Source organism: Alosa alosa, chromosome 21, assembly GCF_017589495.1.
Source record: "Alosa alosa isolate M-15738 ecotype Scorff River chromosome 21, AALO_Geno_1.1, whole genome shotgun sequence".
Taxonomy (NCBI): domain Eukaryota; kingdom Metazoa; phylum Chordata; class Actinopteri; order Clupeiformes; family Clupeidae; genus Alosa; species Alosa alosa.
Genome location: NC_063209.1, coordinates 19,722,498 through 19,746,354, shown reverse-complemented (window position 1 = coordinate 19,746,354; position 23,857 = coordinate 19,722,498). Strand labels below are relative to the sequence as shown.

Genomic DNA, 23,857 nt, shown 5'->3' with positions numbered 1-23,857 from the left:
TGGGGACTAGAGTGTGGCCAGGAAAACTGCGCCTGTACCAGACGATGAACTGGGAGAGAACTGCGCCTGTACCAGAGTGGGAAACTGGTGCCTGTGGCCCTCTGCCCACTGCTGTCATGGCAGATGCTGATAATGACCAACATCAGAGGATATGAGTCTTTTTAGCACACACACACTTGCAGGCACGCACGCACGCACACACACACACAAACGCACACACAAACGCACACACATATACTGAGCATACATACACATAGAAACATAGTCTCTCTGTCACTCTCTTTATTTGAGACATATCCACGCACACACACACACACAGGCACAGGCACACACACACACAGGCACAGGCACACACACACACACACACACACACACACACACACACACACACACACACACACGTGCACGTGCACACACACACCTTTAACAGCATCCTGTGAGCGATTAAGGTCAGCCAAGAGAAACAGGGATCACACCACAGACCACATCCCCTCAGGGGCCCACCAAACGAGCCGGGCAGCTGGCTTTGAACCCAACACGCCGCGTCAGCACAAAAGAAATTAAATAAATGTCATAAGATAATAATAACAATTCAAAGCCCTAGCTCAGCTTCGCACTTGTTGACGCAAACTACAATATTCACTGTAGTATAAATGCATATACCACACTGAATAAGCGAACCACTACTACACTAATTGAATAAGTGACAAATACTCTGGCTCTCCACTAGCATGTTATATTAAGCCCCTTGTCAAACAATGTGTCAAGTGTCAATGCGTGTGCAGCAGAGTAAGATGTCTATAAACAAAATGTCATCTCTTTCATTGAGTGGTCTGTCAGGCCGTGCACAGATGACCAATCCAGTCACCCCCAGCTGTTTCCAGCGGACTCTTCCTGTGGCCTATACAGCCAATTGCAATGTATGACAAACACTTGAGTCACTAATTTTATGTGGGTAAACATTCCTTGTTTTTCCTTGGAACTAGTAAACAACGTCCACACACACACACACGCGCACACAAACGCACATACACACACAGTGTCACCCTCTCTATCTCCCCTCATTCTCTGGACAGTGGTCCAATTGACCATGAACCCTGAATAGAAGTGAAGTGAAGATTTTCCCTGTCCAGGTCAGACATCCGCCTCTCTGTCTCCCTGACCTAATTTCACTAGTGAAACAAACAATACAAAGACTATGCTGAGAAGTTTCAGGCATAATCTAATTTTGGCCTTCAAAATAACAGTGTAAACAACGCATTGAGAAAGGTCAGAAAGAATACCTCTGCTGGCAATTGGCTAGGGACTGCTTGTAGAAAGAGACAGCACTAGCTGTAGCCTAAGAGTAATAGTCATCAACAGTTATATAAACAGTCAAAGGACCACTGAACTCAGCTAAATGTTTTTTTCGTTGTCAATAAAACCATGTGAAGGAACTGGAGTAGTGGTCACAACACGAGCTCGAGTACTGAGTGAAGTGATGCAACAGACAACGAACGTGTTCGGTGCAGATAACGCTCGACTTGTGTACAGGAGGGGTACGGGAGGATTCCAACCCAACCAACGAGGATTCACAATGTCCGGAAAGCGCAATTAACCCCGCGCACGTCTGTTTCCGCTGTACCTGCGAGGGAGACAGAGATTGATTGAGAGTCCGCCTGCACTCTGCACGGTGTCATCGACGATTAATGTGGCTTTGGCCGGGACAGATCAGTTGAGCGACGACAGGCGGAGAGTGATGCCACAGCTTCACATCACCAGTCCTCCCTGTTCCAACTGAGCGCCCCGAAGTAATCGATGTGACACAGAGGGGAAACCCGTCTGCCTTGAAGTTGATATTAAGTGAAGTCACAAGGATCCCAGCAGCTTTCGCTGGTTCAACTCCCTCTGTCTACAAATCTTGTGTAGGGAATTCCCCGCGCTCTGAAGGTCCACGCATTCCAGAGGGGGCAGCTAGTTTACTACATTAACAAAATTGGGATTTATTTTCCTCCCCAGATTCATCAAAGGAAAATACAAGTAGCCTTCGGTTCCAATGGGCTGTTCAAATGGGAAGTGAAACAAGAATGTCTTTGTTTGGGAGAGGTCTATTAAATCAGTTTATGGTCACTTTTGGTGCCACATAAGGTGACTACATGGATGTATCTAGCTCAGTGGTCCCCTGGTGGTTGTTTTGGCGCTGTTTCGCGTTTCCCATTGAAAACGGAATGAAATGTAGGTCTACCTGCAAACAATGTAAAAAGCCTATGCTGACTGCATCAGTGCTCAAAGTATTCTAAAAGTTTATCAATTAATTGTTAATAACTAACTAACTTCTATTCAAGTCATATTTCTGGAACTTTCTGGTATAATTATTTATAATTTTTTTATTCACTCGCCGTGGCCCACTGGTTAGCACTCTGGACTTGTAACCGGTTTGAGCCCCGACCAATGTGCCGTGGCTGAAGTGCCCTTGAGCAAAGCACCTAACCCCTCACTGCTCCCCGAGTGCCGCCATTGTAGCAGGCAGCTCACTGCACCGGGATTAGTGTGTGCTTCACCTCACTGTGTGTTCACTGTGTGCTGTTTGTGTTTCACTAATTCACGATTGGGTTAAATGCAGAGACCAAATTTCCCTCACGGGATCAAAAAAGTATATATACTTATATACTTATACTTATACTTACTAAATGTTCACAGAGTTACAAAGTTCTCATCAGGTGAGTGAAAGTTGGGTCATTCCACGTCAGTTCAACCAGGGCACCCCAACCCACGCACTTAGGTCTCAAAAAATTCTGAAAAAATTACCAGGTGTTACCTAGGAGACACACTACATACTATTCCTATTTATGTACCAGCATGCAAAATTTGAGCCTCCTACATGGTTTAGTTATTGCGCTGTGGGCTTGTGAACTTTGACAAAAAAAAGAGGCCGAACAAATCGACACCCCCTCCCCCCTGTAAAACTGGCTGTATCTTGGAAAGTATTGATCTTACATAAGAGTAATTTTACAGTGTGTCTCCTAGGTACACCTGGTAATTTTTTCAGAATTTTTTGAGACCTAAGTGCGTGGGCCCTGGTTGAATTGACGTGGAATGACCCAGTTAGAATGGTGGTCATTTCAGATGTTTCTGCCACCACTTCATAAAACTCTCATAGTTTGAGAACTTTTATTTGTAGGATATTGCTTGTTCACAACTTGAGCTGTGTATGCAAGGACACAGATTTTAGAGTTCAAAATATACTTTTGGGACTCCCTGTTAATACTTTTGGGAATGCTAAAGTCTTTTTATTAGTATTATTTCATCTGAGCTACATTTTACACTGATATGGCATGATGGAAATATAAACACAGCTAACAATGGTATTAAATTGCAATAGTCTAGATTAAATGTAATGGAATATTCAACTAAGGTAGACTGCTGTTGTTCACAGCACTAAGCTATTTATGGTTACTGATATACTCTGAGTCTCTGGCCCTCTCTTAGAGCCAGGCATAGTGAGCTGGCCCTCGGAAGAAAAAGTTTGGGGACCACTGCTCTAGCTTTTCTAAATGTTTCCTTTTGACATACTTTCCTTTTTATGTCCATCCAGTGTTGTTTATCCTAAATGATTGGCCTGAAGCACCTATCAGATGGGCTTAAACACATCATTAAAGAGAGGGGCAGGATGATTCCACAGGGACCAAATGCTCTTTCTTAGAGGTCTGTTTAAAGTTCTTCCAGATGCTATATGTGTGCCTGTGTTCTTCTTTTGACAAACTGTGGCACACATCAGTGTTTTTGTCAGTCTGGATAAATAAGTAAATGAATGAATGAATAAATAAATACATTACTTTGTGTACATTTGCTCATTCAGCATACATTTTCTTCCAGATTAGTCTATACAAAGTATGCCAGTTTATGCGGTTCCATTGGGAAGGGCCATGACTTGGTTCCTTTTATTCCGCTAATATGGGTCTAAATATCCCAAACATTTCGCAATACATCCACCACTTCCTGTGCATTAACACTAACGAGGCAAAGAAGCTGTTGGCAATAGACAAAATCCCCTCTGTCTGTGGCACAAACCGCAATTGTAACTTACACTAGTAAAAAAAAACAGACACAAAGAGAATGTAGAAAGTGGAAAATACAGTACCAAGTCATGTCGCTTGGTTTTCCCGGTTTATTGGGAGATCTCTTGGCTGTTTTTCTTTCTACTCTTTGCAAGGGCCTCGTCTACATCCTTGAGTGTGTACGTGAGCACATAAACCTCTGCCGTGGTCTCAGTCAACATGTCCAGCAGCAGTTCAACGTGCAGTTTCAGGGCGTTATTCTCCTCCTCCAGGTTACGGACCTTCTTCGTCAGCCTTCGGACCCTGGGGTCAGCCTCGGGCCTCTCCCTACAGCTGTCTCTAGAGGTGGCAGTTGGGGTTGTTCTGGGTGTGGCGGTATCGTTGACCCAGTGCCCAGCGGCGAAGGTCAGGGTCTGGCCAGTGAGGGTGAGTGTGGGCGTAACGGGGGTGAGCCCCAGGTAAGGGCCACGCGTGCCATAGCTGAGGCCGAAGAGGGAAGGGGCCAAGGTGCGCTGGCGGACAGGGCTCTTCTTGGGGTTCCAGACGTCGGTGAACAGGCCCGTGCTGTAGGAGGGGTACGGGGGGGTGGTCAGCCTGTCCAACATCTCCCTTAATGTACACATGGTCTGGGGTCAGACGAAGGCTCCTGATTGGCTGTACTGTGATGAATGTGGTCCTGTGTCTGTGTGTTCCAGTGGACAAGTCTGTTCTTATACTTGTTACCTCTGCTGTGCTGCAAGCTTAAAGTTGACTTTAGACTGAATATCTAAAGTTACTTAAGTGTCACAAGTCCATACGATGTAGCCATGGCATCAAATCTGAATTTAGAGGGGAAAAAAAGTTTACTCCAAACTACAATTGGAGAGACTATGTTCAAACTAACTTACAAATAAACATGCCTTAACTATAACTGTCTGTACTTAACTTTTTTACTCTAGGCTTACATTGAGTGAATGCTGCTTTGCAGATATAAGGCAGATACATAGGCTACCACATCTACTTACTTTCAGCTGCCAACTTAGTTGATGTGTGTGCCACTCATCTTATGTTCGATTTTAGCGCTCTAGAATCTTTGCAACAGTAGGAAATCGAACGTCTCCACTGATGACAACGATGGAAGACTAAAGTGCTAGATTGCGTTCTAAAAGTTGGAACGAGAAGAACTGACAATCCAGATGTGACTGGGAATCTAGCTACGCTTTCATCACATGTGGAAATCTTTTCATTCCCTTTAAATTACTCCTTTACAAAAACAGCCAGATGTTTCGCTCTGGATAGATCTTCCTTGTTCCAAACGCAGTTAATTCCCTCCTTATGATAAGCAGACTCTTTTCTCATGTAGCCTACAAGATGCGCACACGACGGGCACCTTGAGGCCCACGGTGTTGTAAAAAAAACGCTTTACTTCTCATAGGCCTAAACACTTTTTATTACTTACACGTAGGCCTGTTATTTTTTTCTTCTGTTTGTTACATACGGTCTGTTTGCTTGTAAAAGACACTCTTAACGAGAATGCCGGTAAGAAAAAAAAATCTCTAGGAGTAGACTTTTCACTCGCGTGCTGTACCATGATCACCAGCTCAGTGTGCCAGCGCCATCTTTGGTCATCACTACCAATCTTCTCCGAAAACGGTGACACGGCGCCCTCTACAGTTATACATGTCCATTCTAATTTTCAAAAGGGAAAATGAGGTTGAAATTATTTCTAGACCATGGATCTTCATTAAATAGATTTTTACTATTATTATTATTTTCATTATTATTATTGTTATTATTAATTGATGGATCAAATATATCAATATAACAATATAAAGTCCAATAACATTTATGTACTGCTACATAAACAACAAACATGACCACATTTTTTGCCAAAATAGTCTTCTTGTCTTTATTCATTGGTATCAAAACAAAAAAGTTCAATTCAGGACTTGCATACTTACATATGAGTCCTGTGGTGGAATTACCACCTTACTGTTTGGAATGCGTAGGTGAAACACAGCTTGTTTGAAACAATTTGGTTTCAAACAGGGGTGTAGTGGTAAAATAAGAGGTGGGTAAAGTAAACAATGAATTCTGTGATCACACTAAGGTGGACTGCTCCATGTGGTATCGAATTTCTAAAAATGGCATTCAGAACATGTTTGATAATGTTGGAGGTTACTGTTCAAAGTTTATAACAATAACAGTGATATTATGGTTCCTTGAATGTTGATGAGTGTACATATTGTGAATGTGGATAATACAGTGTGATATTTGAATGTTAAAAGTTGCAATTGGTGAATAAACTCTTGAGAGGTGGATAAACAATAAGAGATGGATGAACTCTATATCTGACTCTTAAGAGGTGGATAAACTGTGTTTACTTGCGTTGAACCTCCACTACAGCCCTGGTTTCAAAATGCGTCCATTCTTCCTGTTGGAACACATACACCACACATACATCTTTCATGGCTGCTTCCCTTTACACTTTATCCACTTGAGTTTTGATAGGCCTACATTTATTTTGCTAAAATAAAATGGGGGGGGGGGGGGCTCATGAAATAAGCAGCCTACAAAGGTATGACAATCAAGAGACAGATGCAGCCTTAGGGTAACATACAGCCATGTGAAAAACACCAAACCCTACATGGCGCTATCAGTTGTTTCTACTCCTGGACCTAAATCTGATTAGCAAACGGATCAACCCTTTCAGTTCCACTGCTGTATCAAATCAATGTTTCTATACCCTCCGGAATTATTGGCACCTTTGGTAAAGTTGACTAAAAACAGGTATAAAAAATAATCCGTTGGTGATCTCACAATGAGAACAATGAGGAAAAATCCACCCTTGAAGGGAAGCAAATTTATTCTGAGAAAAACACGTTGAAAACAAAAACACGTTGCTCACAAATATTGGCACCCAGAAAAGTTTTATATACAAAACCTAACAGAAGCATTTCCCTATCTAATTGTAATTTATTTAAGTTAATTAGAGTGTCTTTGAACTTTCCAAAGTAGTTCATGACTTTCTTTTTCACTAAGGTATGAAAATAAAGTGACAGAGAGGCTAAATCCTCTAGTCATTTTTCAACATTGGAAGGGCAAGAGAATACACTAAATCTAAATAAAAACAAAGCGTGTTGACATTTGTAAGTCAGGGGATGTCTATAAAAACTAGGTACTTTGATAGGTTGAAAATGCCTATATTTACAGTTAAAACAATGATTAACAGGTTGTAATCAACTGGAAATGTGACAAACATGCTTGGACAAAAGGTTATCTTACCCCACGCACATTATGGAGGATGGTAAGATAAGCAAAAAAAGATGATACAGAAAAAGGTATCATGGGGTCACCAAGTCCCCCAAAAAATCTTCAAAAGTGACCTCACTGCTAATAGATCATTTAGAGCAGTGGTCCCCAAACTTTTTCTTCCGAGGGCCAGCTCACTATGCCTGGCTCTAAGAGAGGGCTAGAGACTTGGAGTATATTAGTAACCATAAATAGCTTAGTGCTGTGAACAACAGCAGTCTACCTTAGTTGAATATTCCATTACATTTAATCATAGGCTACTGCAATTTAATACCATTGTTAGCTGTGTTTATATTGCAATCATGCCATATCAGTGTAAAATGTAGCTGAAATGAAATAATACTTATAAAAAATAGCATTCCCAAAAGTATTAGCAGGGAGTCCCAAAAGTGTATTTTATTCAAAATGTGTGAACTCTGAATGTGTGAACTCAAAATGTGTGAATTCAAAATGTTTGAACTCTGTCTTTGCATACACAGCTCAAGTTGTGAACAAGCAATATCCTACAAATAATTTGAAGTTCTCAAACTATGAGAGTTTTATTAAATGCTGACAAAAACATCTGAAATGACCACTTTCACTCACCTGATGAGAACTTTGTTGAACATTTGAACGAGTGAACAAAAAATAGAAATAATTATCCCAGAAAGTCCCAGAAATATGACTTGAATAGAAGTTAGTTAGTTATTAACAATTAATTGATAAACTTGTAGAATACTTTGAGCAATGATGCAGTCAGCATAGGCCTCTTACATTGTTTGCAGGTAGGCCTACATTTTATTCAGTTTTCGATGGCAAACGCGAAACAGCGCCAAAACAACCACCAGTGGACAAAAAGAGTATTACATGTGTTTAAGACTCGCCATAGAGAATGAATAGGGGAAATTACGGAGGTTATAGTTTGACGATGTCGTACTCCCATGCGGGCCAGATATACCACGGACATGTTTTTGGGGGCCACCCAAAATGAGGTGGCGGGCCGTAGTTTGGGGACCACTGATTTAGAGGGCATGCCAGGTAAAGGCCTGTCCAGTCATTTAATTACCAATGTAAACGCAAGGAATTACTGAATGGTACAGTGACTTTGTCTGAAAGTGTGGTCTATTGTCAGATGAAATGAAAATTGCGCTCTTTAGCTACAAACACTTTAGGTGTGTTTGGCGTACATTAGTGTTAATTTCGTCAGACGAGACGAGAGGAAATATGTTAGTCAACAACCTTTTTTTTCATGACTAAGACGAGACGATGACGAGACAGCAGTAATGTCCTGAAACACTGACTAAGACTATCTTAAGATGCATTATTGTTGACGAAAAAGAGCGAGACTAAAATGTTTTGCATGAAATAAAAACTAAGATAAAATCTCTCTTCATTTTCATCTACAAAATGAGAAGACAGAATATCTAGCTGTTACGTTTTCAAAATATTCCGAATGAGTTCATACGCAACAGCTTTCCTGTAGGCTAGTCTACGTGCTGTTGCTGCAACCCTGTGGCTGCAACACGAAACTACATGGAACAAGAACACTGGAGATTTCTGCCAGAGTTAGCAAGCTAACTACCTAAGCTGTATGCCACAATGCTACATACCCAGAAGTTGAAGCTTCTCTCATACAAATTAACATCCCCAGAATGTCCATACGAAAATGTTCATCATGTAATGTCAACTATTTAACTAGTTAGACTGATGATGCAAAGTTTGCTAGCAAGTAAGCTAATATGGAAAGTTAAGCTAGCAAGTTAGCTATGGCTAAGATGGAGAGTCTGTTTGGGGAACGCGTGTTGTGTTTGGTGATATCGCCATCTAGCGCGGCGGAGTAAAACATTAATACTTTGGTCTCTTACAGTGTTTCTCAAACTTTTCAGTTTCAGGACCACTTAACTAACCCTAGCTAAAAAAAAAAAAAAGATTATACCTTCTTCAACAGTAGCCTATAATTAGTCTACACTATAGGCCTACTCACTGAACCACTTTGCTTATTGTGTGGATTCATACTGTATGATTTAAACTGGCATATCTTACATAGACAGTGTTGCAGAACTGTTTTTACATACAAGTTGGTTCAATATTGCAAACAACTCATCTAGATTATATTTTACCACGCCTGCTTTCAAGGACCACTTGGGATAGCTTATGGACCACCAGTGATTCCCCGGACCACACTTTGAGAAACACTGGTCTACTTAATATGACAGTGGTCCATTCAAATCTTTTACATCTATGGTCAAATCCCAGCCGAGCTATAACTGTAGCTCGACTTACCTGTGCATGTAAACATACTGACTGACAAAAAATCAGAATGAGTAATTATAACAGACGAGTAGCCCTGTGGACACACAATATTGTTGGAAAATTGAGATGTGTGAAACACTATTTGACTCAAATGGTAATCAGAAATAATTTGTTATAAAAAAAAAAGACTAAAATGTGTTGACTAAAACTGACTAAGACTAAGATACCTTTAGTTTTCTTTTGACTAAAACTAGACTAAAATGACGAGACTTTTAGTCGACTAAAACTTGACTAACAAAAATTATATTTGAATGACTAAATATGACAAAGACTAAAAAGGACATTTCGTCACAAGACTAAGACTAGGACTAAATTAAAAATAGGTGACAAAATTAACACTAGCGTACATAGAAGAACGACTGTACTGAAAATAACCTCATACCTAATGAGAATTATGATGGAGGGGCTGTGCTATTGTGGGGATGTTTTTATTCCCGAAGGCCTTAGGAAACTAATTACGGTGCACGGTATCATGAACACCAAGAAAAACCTGAACATTTTCAAAGGAAATCTGTCAATTTCTGCCAAGACATTAAAAGTTTGCATTAAAGTTTGCAAGTCTGCATTCTGACCCAGATCTGGAGGACAGAAGTGCCCCTGCCTTGTATAAAAATGTGAAGTGCAGTATATCGGAACAGCACTTAGTGAGTGGACACACAGATAATGGACCCAATTATAACCTCTTCACCCCTACAAGGAGGTTGAGTTTAATAAATAAATACACTCTCTGCGTTAAGGCAATTCTGTATTGTAAATACATATAAGTACGAATAAATGATGTACTTTTGTAAATAGTTCTGTACTATATAATATGAGTTACAACATCATTAAACAAAGACTAGAGAGAATGCAATTGAAAACGTTAAGCATGCAAGAAATGTTCAAACATGCTCACATGAGAAAGGAGACATTAACATCACCAGCAGCATTGGCTTCACATTATCAATGAGATAAGACAGGAACAAAAGTTAAAAATACACATCCCTTGCAGATAAATAAGACCACAAAGATCAAACATCACTGATTGTCATACTGTTCATTTTCCCAATGCAAGAGTTGACTACCTCACAGACATATTCAAATATATGCTCAAATATATCACTATATGCAAACAAATATTTTCTAAACAAAATAAGTATGCTCCAAAACAGAAAGAGGATGTACTGAGGTGTGCCCAAGAGACACTGTGCAGTACTGTACTGTGCATCTGGATCATATAAAAACAGACTGATGGTAGCCTACAGTCATACACATTTTGCAGATTTTTATTTTATCGAAAGATAGATGGTTACACAGACATGAAAAGATGATGAAATAATTGTGTTTGCAAGTCCTCTTCCTTCATTTTTTCCCTTCAATTTAAAAAAATGCTTTGTACAAAATATTTATTATGCAAATGCACCCATGTACAAATTAAATCAAACAAGTTCATAGCTAGCTGAGAATGGAAGAAGAACTCAGTTCCTTATTCTTTCAAATCCCTGTCACATGTCTTGTAAGGGTGTTACAAATGGACCCTGTCTCCCTCATGTTGTGTTTCACTTCATTTTGCACAAAGGGTGTACACATATGCACCCAGTACACCTCTAATCGGCTTCCTCTTCGCTGTAATCATGCTCTGCCTTTCCTCAGAGGAAGATGTGGTTGATGGACTGGGGGATGTCGACGCCCAGGTAGAGCCTACTCATGGTGCACAGGACCCCCACAGCTCCTAGCCCGATCAACACCCACTGGACTTTGGCGCAGAAGTACAGAGGCTTAAGCCTAGCAAGAGGGGGACACAGCACAGGAAGACTTAAGAAATGCACTTAGAAATACATTATGTGGTGCAGCTCAACCTACTGTGAACTACTGACCCGTGGAGAGAATGGGAAAGATCTAAGATCTTTAGTCCCTGCGCCATCGACAAATAGGAATAGAGCATCTGCTAGTTCCTATAACAACTTTAATGTTACATGTCACTGCAAAACGAAAGTAAACACACACTCTGACCACAGCAACACACAATAGAACCCCAATGCAGTGAGTGCATGCATATATCTTGACCTGATTAGAAAATCATACCTTTCCTTGAGACTACCAAATAACACTTCAGTAAAATACAATAAAGTATTCAATTAAAAAAAGAGCAGTCAGATGACAGGTAAAGATCCTTTTGACCTGGCGCAGAGGCAGAGGCTTGAGACTAGGGAGAGTGGGACATAGACAAGAAGACATAAGCCTGTTGTAGAAAGCGCAGCTCAACATACTGTTTGAGCTGCTGACCTGCGAAGACAATGTCTACATTCCTACATTGTTGTATCCCTTATTTACTCTCTTTAACTCTACACTGTAACCCTTATTTACTCTCTATAACTCTACACTGTAGCCCTTATTTACTCTCTATAACTCTACACTGTAGCCCTTATTTACTCTCTATAACTCTACACTGTTGTAACCCTTATTTACTCTCTATAACTCTACACTGTAGCCCTTATTTACTCTCTAATTTATTTACTCTCTATATCTCTACACTGTAGCCCTTATTTACTCTCTCTATCTCTACACTGTATCCCTTATTTACTCTCTATATCTCTACACTGTAACCCTTATTTACTCTCTATATCTCTACACTGTAGCCCTTATTTACTCTCCATCTCTACACTGTAGCCCTTATTTACTCTCCATCTCTACACTGGTTAATTTCTTCATTGAAAAACGTTTCTGTTCTGTGTACTGCATTTCAGATTTGCACACTAACTGAATAATGCAGCAGACATTTGTATTGGCTGCCCCCTTCATGTGGTCAAGAGTGGACATGATTTCTTAGTTTATTTCCGTATCTTTCTCCCGTGTTGATAAACGGTGGCAGGAGGAAACAGACATTATTGATGTTGTGGGTTAAGGACAAGAATGATGTGTGTGTGTGTGTGTGTGTGTGTGTGTGTTCATGTCATGTCACTGCACTGAAATTGAACAACAAGATAAAGCTGGCTAACAAAAAATGGAAGACCAGAGAGGTCAAGCTGTTTTTTTGTGTCAATTCACGTGAGCATTTTCGTCATAATCCTGGTTTCTTTAGACTACTTATCCTTCTAATCCTAAATGGCTGTGGTCACATCTCAGGATGAAGTTCAAAAGGTTAAGAGGTCTGTTCACAGGTGATGATGACATGGCACCCTTCTATATTGGGAGGGTTAGCTGAGCAATCTGCTCTAGTCTGATATGAACTGTACCTTCTGTATGCTTACTGATCCTGATTAACTCTTTATTTTACCAACAAAACTGCTTCCAGCCAGACAAACCCACCTGACAGAGAAATTAATATATCATATGCCCCCTTTGGGCACCCAGAAAAATGAATATATCATATGCCCCCTTTGGGGACCCAGAAAAATGAATATATCATATGCCCCCTTTGGCACCCGGCAGCTTTGTGTTTTTGCCCTGAGACCAAAGCGGCAGGGCTACACTGTGCAAATGAACTGGCCCACCTGCCAAGAGGGGACTCAGCATAGCCCCAGAAGTACTGATAACGGCCATGCAGGTAAAGGAGTCCGAAAAGAGTTGTAACCCCTGAAATAGAGAGGGATGGATAGAACATAAAGAAAGAGAGAGGATGGAGAGAACACAAAGAAAAATTAGAGAGAACGAAACAGATCCGTAAAACATGTTCAATTTAGTGCAATAAGAAATAAATAAGAAAATGTTGTGTGTTCAAAGACATCAATAGAATAAGGGCCTAGTGTTTTCATAAGAGTATAACTGGTTAACGAGAGCACAAGGCACACCTTGACTGAAGAAGAGCCCAGATACCCACAGAGAAGAGATGAAGATGGGGAAATACTCGGAACAGTTTGCTCTGGGAAAATGAGAAAACTTAAATGAAGAACTCAGCTATTGTATTATTGTACTAAACATTGTATTACATCATATTGCAATGGCCCCTTGTTATTATTGATGCACAAAAAATACAAATGGCCATATGATATTCTGCATAACGCTACTGTTTCTTTGTGTAAACCTATACGGTAGGCTACACTAATGTACAGATATCCGCTACAGTAGGGTAGCAGCCTAAACACAAGAAAATCTTTATAGGCTGTTTGCATGTTGTGCTTTTATCATTAAATGGCATTTCGCCTAAGGTAATAGTATAAGCCTAAGGTAATAATATAAGCCTATGGTAATAGTAGTCTAAGGTAACAGTATAAGCCAAAGGTAATAGTAGTCTAAGGTAATAGTAGCCTAAGGTAATAGTAGCCTAAGGTAATAGTATAAGCCTAAGGTAACAGTATAAGCCAAAGGTAATAGTAGTCTAAGGTAATAGTAGTCTAAGGTAATAGTATAAGCCTAAGGTAACAGTATAAGCCAAAGGTAATAGTAGTCTAAGGTAATAGTATAAGCCTAAGGTAACAGTATAAGCCAAAGGTAATAGTAGTCTAAGGTAATAGTAGCCTAAGGTAATAGTAGCCCTCACGGTAACAGTATAAAGCCTAAGGTAATAGTAGTCTAAGGTAATAGTATAAGCCTAAGGTAACAGTATAAGCCTAAGGTAACAGTATAAGCCAAAGGTAATAGTAGTCTAAGGTAATAGTATAAGCCTAAGGTAACAGTATAAGCCAAGGTAATAGTAGCCTAAGGTAATAGTAGCCTAAGGTAACAGTATAAGCCAAAGGTAATAGTAGTCTAAGGTAATAGTAGCCTAAGGTAATAGTAGCCTACGGTAACAGTATAAACCTAAGGTAATAGTAGCCTAAGGTAATAGTGTAAGCCTAAGGTAACAGTATAAGCCAAAGGTAATAGTAGTCTAAGGTAATAGTAGCCTAAGGTAATAGTAGCCTAAGGTAATAGTATAAGCCTAAGGTAACAGTATAAGCCTAAGGTAATAGTAGTCTAAGGTAATAGTATAAGCCTAAGGTAACAGTATAAGCCAAAGGTAATAGTAGTCTAAGGTAATAGTAGCCTAAGGTAACAGTATAAGCCAAAGGTAATAGTAGTCTAAGGTAATAGTAGCCTAAGGTAATAGTAGCCTACGGTAACAGTATAAGCCTAAGGTAATAGTAGCCTAAGGTAATAGTATAAGCCTAAGGTAACAGTATAAGCCAAAGGTAATAGTAGTCTAAGGTAATAGTAGCCTAAGGTAATAGTAGCCTACGGTAATAGTATAAGCCTAAGGTAATAATATAAGCCTATGGTAATAGTAGTCTAAGGTAACAGTATAAGCCAAAGGTAATAGTAGTCTAAGGTAATAGTAGCCTAAGGTAATAGTAGCCTAAGGTAATAGTATAAGCCTAAGGTAACAGTATAAGCCAAAGGTAATAGTAGTCTAAGGTAATAGTAGTCTAAGGTAATAGTATAAGCCTAAGGTAACAGTATAAGCCAAAGGTAATAGTAGTCTAAGGTAATAGTATAAGCCTAAGGTAACAGTATAAGCCAAAGGTAATAGTAGTCTAAGGTAATAGTAGCCTAAGGTAATAGTAGCCTACGGTAACAGTATAAGCCTAAGGTAATAGTAGTCTAAGGTAATAGTATAAGCCTAAGGTAACAGTATAAGCCTAAGGTAACAGTATAAGCCAAAGGTAATAGTAGTCTAAGGTAATAGTATAAGCCTAAGGTAACAGTATAAGCCAAAGGTAATAGTAGTCTAAGGTAATAGTAGCCTAAGGTAACAGTATAAGCCAAAGGTAATAGTAGTCTAAGGTAATAGTAGCCCTAAGGTAATAGTAGCCCCTGATGTAACAGTATAAACCCTAAGGTAATAGTAGCCTAAGGTAATAGTGTAAGCCTAAGGTAACAGTATAAGCCAAAGGTAATAGTAGTCTAAGGTAATAGTAGCCCTAAAGGTAATAGTAGCCTAAGGTAATAGTATAAGCCTAAGGTAACAGTATATAAGCCTAAGGTAATAGTAGTCTAAGGTAATAGTATAAGCCCTAAGGTAACAGTATAAATAGCCAAAGGTAATAGTAGTCTAAGGTAATAGTAGCCTAAGGTAACAGTATAAGCCAAAGGTAATAGTAGTCTAAGGTAATAGTAGCCTAAGGTAATAGTAGCCTACGGTAACAGTATAAGCCTAAGGTAATAGTAGCCTAAGGTAATAGTATAAGCCTAAGGTAACAGTATAAGCCAAAGGTAATAGTAGTCTAAGGTAATAGTAGCCCTAAGGTAATAGTAGCCTCACGGTAACAGTATAAGCCTAAGGTAATAGTAGCCTAAGGTAATAGTATAAGCCTAAGGTAACAGTATAAGCCTAAGGTAACAGTATAAGCCTAAGGTAATAGTAGCCTATGGTAATAGTAGTCTAAGGTAATAGCAGCCTAAGGTAATAGTAGCCTAAGGTAACAGTATAAGCCTAAGGTAATAGTAGCCTAAGGTAACAGTAAGCCTAAGGTAAGGTTAGAACAACTTAGGTATGTTGGCTACAACAATAGGATCTGCTTGTCATTTTCTGACCATGTGACCTATAAGACTATTTTCCCCTACAATCATAGTATAAGCCTAAGGTAACAGTATAAGCCAAAGGTAATAGTAGTCTAAGGTAATAGTAGCCTAAGGTAATAGTATAAGCCTAAGGTAACAGTATAAGCCAAAGGTAATAGTAGTCTAAGGTAATAGTAGCCTAAGGTAACAGTATAAGCCAAAGGTAATAGTAGTCTAAGGTAATAGTAGCCTAAGGTAATAGTAGCCTACGGTAACAGTATAAGCCTAAGGTAATAGTAGCCTAAGGTAATAGTGTAAGCCTAAGGTAACAGTATAAACCAAAGGTAATAGTAGTCTAAGGTAATAGTAGCCTAAGGTAATAGTAGCCTACGGTAACAGTATAAGCCTAAGGTAATAGTAGCCTAAGGTAATAGTATAAGCCTAAGGTAACAGTATAAGCCTACGGTAACAGTATAAGCCTAAGGTAATAGTAGCCTAAGGTAATAGTATAAGCCTAAGGTAACAGTATAAGCCTAAGGTAATAGTAGTCTAAGGTAATAGTATAAGCCTAAGGTAACAGTATAAGCCAAAGGTAATAGTAGTCTAAGGTAATAGTAGCCTAAGGTAACAGTATAAGCCAAAGGTAATAGTAGTCTAAGGTAATAGTAGCCTAAGGTAATAGTAGCCTTAACGGTAACAGTATAAGCCTAAGGTAATAGTAGCCTAAGGTAATAAGTATAAGCCTAAGGTAACAGTATAAGCCAAAGGTAATAGTAGTCTAAAGGTAATAGTAGCCTAAAAGGTGTGGTAGCCCTCACGGTAACAGTATAAGCCTAAGGTAATAGTAGCCTAAGGTAATAGTAGCCTAAGGTAACAGTATAAGCCTAAGGTAATAGTAGCCTAAGGTAACAGTAAGCCTAAGGTAAGGTTAGAACAACTTAGGTATGTTGGCTACAACAATAGGATCTGCTTGTCATTTTCTGACCATGTGACCTATAAGACTATTTTCCCCTACAATCATAGTATAAGCCTAAGGTAACAGTATAAGCCAAAGGTAATAGTAGTCTAAGGTAATAGTAGCCTAAGGTAATAGTATAAGCCTAAGGTAACAGTATAAGCCAAAGGTAATAGTAGTCTAAGGTAATAGTAGCCTAAGGTAACAGTATAAGCCAAAGGTAATAGTAGTCTAAGGTAATAGTAGCCTAAGGTAATAGTAGCCTACGGTAACAGTATAAGCCTAAGGTAATAGTAGCCTAAGGTAATAGTATAAGCCTAAGGTAACAGTATAAGCCAAAGGTAATAGTAGTCTAAGGTAATAGTAGCCTAAGGTAATAGTAGCCTAAGGTAATAGTATAAGCCTAAGGTAACAGTATAAGCCTAAGGTAATAGTAGTCTAAGGTAATAGTATAAGCCTAAGGTAACAGTATAAGCCAAAGGTAATAGTAGTCTAAGGTAATAGTAGCCTAAGGTAACAGTATAAGCCAAAGGTAATAGTAGTCTAAGGTAATAGTAGCCTAAGGTAATAGTAGCCTACGGTAACAGTATAAGCCTAAGGTAATAGTAGCCTAAGGTAATAGCATAAGCCTAAGGTAACAGTATAAGCCAAAGGTAATAGTAGTCTAAGGTAATAGTAGCCTAAGGTAATAGTAGCCTACGGTAACAGTATAAGCCTAAGGTAATAGTAGCCTAAGGTAATAGTATAAGCCTAAGGTAACAGTATAAGCCTAAGGTAACAGTATAAGCCTAAGGTAATAGTAGCCTATGGTAATAGTAGTCTAAGGTAATAGCAGCCTAAGGTAATAGTAGCCTAAGGTAACAGTATAAGCCTAAGGTAATAGTAGCCTAAGGTAACAGTAAGCCTAAGGTAAGGTTAGAACAACTTAGGTATGTTGGCTACAACAATAGGATCTGCTTGTCATTTTCTGACCATGTGACTTATAAGACTATTTTCCCCTACAATCATTCTGCCACCTGTGCTATCTAACGGACTGAGTGACCCAAGAGGGGTAATCTGGAAGTAGGCTAGAGTAGATCATGGGGTCCTTTGGGGAACGATTAGCCTAATAGAGGTTAACAAAACTGACAGCAAATCTATATGCATGCACGAAATCTCTGATCCAATGCATTTCAGCCCTGAGCTATCTTCACAATACTAGCCTACCTCATAGATTGTTTATGTAGGCTGGGCAAATGTAGAATAGAGCCCATATTAGGGTAGTATAATTAGCCCTTACTGAGCTCTGAAGATTCTTTCAAATTCTGGTGGTCCAGTTGTCATTGGTGGGGAGACGGAGTACTTGCGTCGAGCATAGATAACCTGCAGCGAGAAGTACGCTGAAGAAAAGGAACAAGCAAATAAAGTAAAAATTAGATTTAGAGAAGTACGCTAACTTATCACAATATGTCAATTTTCTAGCCTAAATTCACTTGTACACACAGATAAGAGGATGGACACACTCAATACATTAAATAATCTATGATTTTTAAGTGTGTGAACACAGAAGGGCAACAGCGGGGTATTTAGTGGTGCAGCTTAGTTAATAATTCATAACAATTGTGCATTTTATCCTTTCAAAGCATACCATTTGGTACAGATAGCCAAGACGTTTAAAGAATGAATATTGACCCATGGTGAACTTTCAATATGTAACCCATGGCAGCCAACAGGTGATATGGTGATGTATTAATTAGTGGTGCACGTTCACAGTCATTGTGCAACGGTTTAGAGCAACACACCAGGTAGGTAACCAGGTTTAGAGCAACACACCAGGTAGCCTAGGTAACCAGGTTTAGAGCAACATACCAGGTAGCCAAGGTATCCAGGTTTCTCCTAGAATCTTTGGTTTAGAGCAACACACCAGGTAGCCAAGGTAACCAGGTTGGATTGCCTCAGGGCTTTCGTTGGATTAAGAAGAAATTAATGCCCAGTTCAATATCAGGCTCCACCTAGGCTGGGCAATTTGCCCATGTTATTCATTAGATAAGGTTAATGTATAGCCTTCAACATATTTCTTGCTCGTATCGGATTATGTCATTTTCCTTTGGGGTTAAATAAAGTATTCCTATATCTATCTATCTATCTATCTATCTATACAGTGCTAAGCATTAGTGAATATACCCATGCTAAAGTTGACTAATAAGAGGAATAAAAAAATATCTTTTGGGAATTTATGTTAATGTTTTAATCCAACCTTTAAGCACACCGATTTTCTTTGTGAATTATAATAATGCATCGTAAATAAATAAATGTTCTTCCTTAAAATACAGGGGGCATAAGTAAGTATACCCCTATGTTAAATTCTCATAGAGGCAGGCAGATTTTTATTTTTAAAGGCCAGTTATTTCATGGATCCAGAATACTATGCATCCTGATAAAGTCATGACATCATCATCACATACCCTTCATCATACCTAGAGACTGGCATGGTTGTATTTCAGTTAGCCTAATAGCTGGTTTGATTTGCATTGAGAGATGATCTTATGGAAAGTACCTAATGCCAATCTCTAGGTATGGTGAAGGGTATGTGATGATGTGGGGCTATTTTAATTGCAAAGGCCAAGGGAACTTTATCAGGATGCATAGTATATGGGAATTTAACATAGGGGTGTAATTACTTATGCCCCCTGTAAGGAAGAACATTTATCTATTTATGATACATTATTCATTCATTATTACATTATTCATTCATTCATACATTATTCAAAATTGGTGTCCTTAAAGGTTTTTCCTCATTTTTTAAATTAATACATTACGATCAATTACCAAAAGATTTTTAAATTCCTCTTTTTAGTCAACTTTAGCATGGGTGTATTCATGCTTAGCACTGTATCTAAGTATCTAAGAATATAAGTAAGTATACTCTTTTGATCTCGTGAGGGAAATTTGGTCTCTGCATTTATCCCAATCCGTGAATTAGTGAAACACACTCAGCACACAGTGAACACAGTGAGGTGATGCACACACTAATCCCGGCGCAGTGAGCTGCCTGCTACAACAGCAGTGCTCGGGGAACAGTGAGGGGTTAGGTGCCTTGCTCAAGGGGACTTCAGCCGTTCCTACTGGTCGGGGCTCGAACCGGCAACCCTCCGGTTACAAGTCCAAAATGCTAACCAGTAGGCCACGGCTGCCTCTATCTACTAAAATTCATACCCCTGACAAATATTCTTTTAATGTTGATTTCCTCTTGACGAAAATGTGTATGTTCTCACTGAAATTGACACTGTCACAATGTGGGAGAGACAATGTGGGAGAAAGATGAAATCAAAAAGAATAACATTTGTATGGAAAAATGGCATGTCCAAAATTATTCATAGGCTACCTCTTAACCTGTCTCCACAATGATTCTAGACTGCACCTTTTTAACAGCAATCCGGGTTTTGGGGCAGGAACGATTATTTGCATCATCTGGCCTTGTGCTCACTTTTTTTGACAGATTGAGGTCTGGAATCTTGATATTGTTCACTTGCCTTGTTTGGCTGTATGTTTTGGATCACTGTGTGTTTTAGTGGCCCAATGCCGCCTATTGGGGCAGGTCTCTCGGCAGACTGCCCAAACTGTTCCTCCAAAAATCTTAATAGTCAGGTAAAACCCCAGGATAGGTGTGACATAAGGTACTAATGCAATTTTTTTGCATAAATTGATAGTTTAGGGGGTGTAGACTCAGAATCTGACAGGTCCCGCTCCAGCACCCTTGAGCATTTTTTTTAAATGACATAATTTGCCACGTTCCTTTTTTGACCATAAAAAAATAACTAGATGCACATTACTGTATAAACCCATCATGTATGGTATCAAATGAAAGCTCTTCTCAAACTGATTTCAAGTCCCTCCAGAGAACATAATAACTGTAAAGTCTGGTAAGGTCGCACCGCTGAAATGGTAGGCTGAGCCACAAATTGTATCAACCCTCAACAATTAATCAAATAGACAAAGTTATAAGGAACAAAGTAGAACTTTCTCACAGATTCTGAAAGCAACTATATACAGAACATGTTGCCAGGCTGGCCTTGTACACATCACAAATATCAAATGTCTCCTCCAAAAAACATTCATTCAATCAGACATTTCTCCCTCACTGTCATCAGTATCCTCCACTGAAAGTGTAGCCATCTTCACATTTTTATTTGCACACTGTTCACCACCTTTGCAATGGCAGTAGGTGGTGCATGGTAGTCCATCTGACTGACAGCTGCAAGAGGCCCAGGAGCATGCACTACCCCCGAATGGGTAAAATGCAGAGCACAAATTCCTTGTATTGGTGGGGTCAGCCCTATGTTCCCACATTTCTAGGGTTAGGGTTAGGGGACATAGGGCTGTGGGAACATAGGCATGCTCCCGTACTGTTAAATGTAAGTATACTTGGGCAGCCATGGCCTACTGGTTAGGGCTTCGGGCTGCCGGTTCGATCCCCGACCAGTAGGAGAAATGTGTGTGTGTGTGTGTGTGTGGGGTGTTCGTTGTGTGCTTCATCTCACTGTGTGTTCAAATTCCATATTCCTTGTATACGCAAGTCTACTTGGGCTATAAACCTGATTTACATTTGTTGTTGTAATTCCAAATTATTCGTGTCATTCCTTGCAATACTGGAAGAAATAATGTTCTTGATTCTGTCCTCTCCTCCTGTAATCAACTTTGGGGGCAAATTCAAGGACTATTATAGTTAATGTGCTAACTAACTGGCAAGTACCTCATAACTCAGACTAGTTTGTATCAATCCTGGATTGTGTTGTCTATTTTTAAAGCATTAAAAAAAATGTTAGGATGAAAATACTGGGAGGAAATCCAAGGACAGTTATAATTAATGTGCTAACTACCTGGGAAGTACCTCACAACATTGCTGTCTGAAATTCAGCGACTGATTCAAGGGAAATTAAAGCTAACGTGCTAGCTAACCCGCAAGTTGGTGAACTAGGGTAAATCAGACTTGCTATAATTCATATTAAAATGAATTACTATTGAATGATTGCATTCCTGTATGTATTAAACTACATGGCAGTTCCATAATTGATTTAATTTAATACCAAACATGACACGATTTAGAGGTATAAGATATTATGCAGCAAAAAGAAACCTAATTTGACCTTAAAGGTCACTTTGCAAAAGGTATTTTGCTCTCTGGAGGGACCTAGACTATTTTGTTCTACTTTATTATGGTCAAAGCTGATTCCTGTATGAAAAGAGCTTTAATTTGATACCATACATGATGGGTTTATATGTTAATGTCTATTTAGATGATTTTCTATGATCATAAAAGGGGTGTGGCAGGTGATGCCATTTTAAAGAAAATGCTCAAGGGTGCCAGAGCGGCACCCGTCAGATTCTGAAAGGACACCCCCTTACCTATCAATTTATGCAAAATTGCATTAGTAGCTACCTTATGTCACACTTATGCCCAAATTCCACAAAGTTCTACCTGACTATAATGTAGCCCTTTGTTTTAATATGACCATTTACTTGAGGTTACCAGGTTTTTTTTTAAATATATATGAAAACGCTTCTTAAAAAAAAAAAAAAAATCACCACATGTTGATGACACCCAATGTTTTTACCACATTTTCGTACAACCTTTAGCCATGTGGCAGTGTCATTTTCAATCATTACAAAACATTGGTCAAGAGAAAATCAATATTTAATCAATATTTGCCAGGGGTTTGAATGACGAACCAGAGAAAGTTTGGGGGTAGAGATATTATTTGCAGGGGACGTTTAAGAAATGTTGAGCTACTCTCTGAACATGATGAAAACAGGGAGGAAAACTTCAGAAATTGTTTACATGTCATATAAGACGAACACTATGGCAGGGCTACAGATTTACAGTTAAGACCACTGAATGACTCGTCTCGTCGATATATTAACATAGCACTATATTCGAATTTGGAAACACGTGTAGGCTATCAATCTGCGATCCAAATTTTTGGGCTGCATTATGTTCCATCTTACCTACCAACTTTACTTGAGCGGTTACAAGGTAACAAGTATTAAGTGATTCAACATTTTAATTCATTAGCCTAGCCTACTATTAACTCTTGTGAAAGTCTCTGTCAGAACCTCCCGATAGCGCACGGTAGGCTACTCTGAAAAGTTTAGCTATAATTTGTGAGATAACAGGCTATAACCTTGTCATATTAGAATGAATGCAGTAATCGATATTTCTTACCTTGCTCTAAAAGACCTAATACCGTTACTGCAGCTATGCAGACAGTCTGGTCGTGCATCGTTCAGTAGGCGATTTAGTAGAACAGTGAATGTTGAGAGGCAGCAAAGAGCACTTCTGCACGCTTTGAAGGCTGCACTGCGATGATTTTATCTCCACACATGACGCGAAATTTACTCGCTGCACTCACTTGTGACCTTGATGGGCGGAGCATCTAGCCATTCAGGTCATTCATTATCATCATCATGATGACAACCTATGAGTCCAATTAATTTGTTCACTTCATTTACAGACCAGATAGAAAACAGTAGTGTCTGAGGATGCCATGATCTGAAGTCTATTGAAAACATTGACAGCATGAAAACATAGCTGGAATCTTGTGCACCCCATAGGCCTAAATGGGCAATGAAACATTATCTCAAGGAAGATGCCTCCAGCATTATCAGAGGTGGCAAAGGTAAAAATAAAAAATAAAAATATACGTAGCACGGAGTGACCCCCCCGCCCCCCTAAACTGCCGGCGTCGTGTACACGCAAGGCATAACCATTAACAAAACCTCACCGGTTTCACAAAAACCGGCGTCGTATAAACAGCACCTTAGTGTACTGTAGTGTTGACTACCGTATATATTTACATCACCTACACTTCATAACATTCATGTGGCAAATCCTATGCAGGGGTGG

General features: G+C 39.4%; 2 protein-coding genes across 3 annotated transcripts; both read right to left on the bottom strand.

Annotated features, from left to right (window-relative positions):
* Positions 1 to 4,093: 4,093 nt before the first annotated feature.
* Positions 4,094 to 5,091, bottom strand: cby1 (chibby homolog 1 (Drosophila)). 2 transcript variants are annotated; one of them, XM_048231923.1, is made up of 2 exons: positions 5,042 to 5,091; positions 4,094 to 4,855 (listed from the first exon to the last, which is right to left on the bottom strand). In XM_048231923.1, exon 2 carries the CDS (start codon positions 4,658 to 4,660, stop codon positions 4,148 to 4,150), a length of 513 nt encoding a protein of 170 aa, XP_048087880.1. In that variant the 5' UTR covers positions 4,661 to 4,855; positions 5,042 to 5,091; the 3' UTR covers positions 4,094 to 4,147. The 2 variants fall into 2 exon arrangements, with proteins under 2 accessions (XP_048087880.1, XP_048087879.1); XM_048231922.1 differs by having other exon boundaries at positions 4,982 to 5,053.
* Positions 5,092 to 10,348: 5,257 nt separating this feature from the next.
* Positions 10,349 to 23,299, bottom strand: ltc4s (leukotriene C4 synthase). The gene is made up of 5 exons (XM_048231767.1): positions 23,177 to 23,299; positions 18,254 to 18,353; positions 13,391 to 13,461; positions 13,094 to 13,175; positions 10,349 to 11,384 (listed from the first exon to the last, which is right to left on the bottom strand). The coding sequence occupies exons 1-5, from the start codon at positions 23,232 to 23,234 to the stop codon at positions 11,249 to 11,251; spliced, it is 447 nt and encodes a 148-aa protein (XP_048087724.1). The 5' UTR covers positions 23,235 to 23,299; the 3' UTR covers positions 10,349 to 11,248.
* Positions 23,300 to 23,857: the final 558 nt, after the last annotated feature.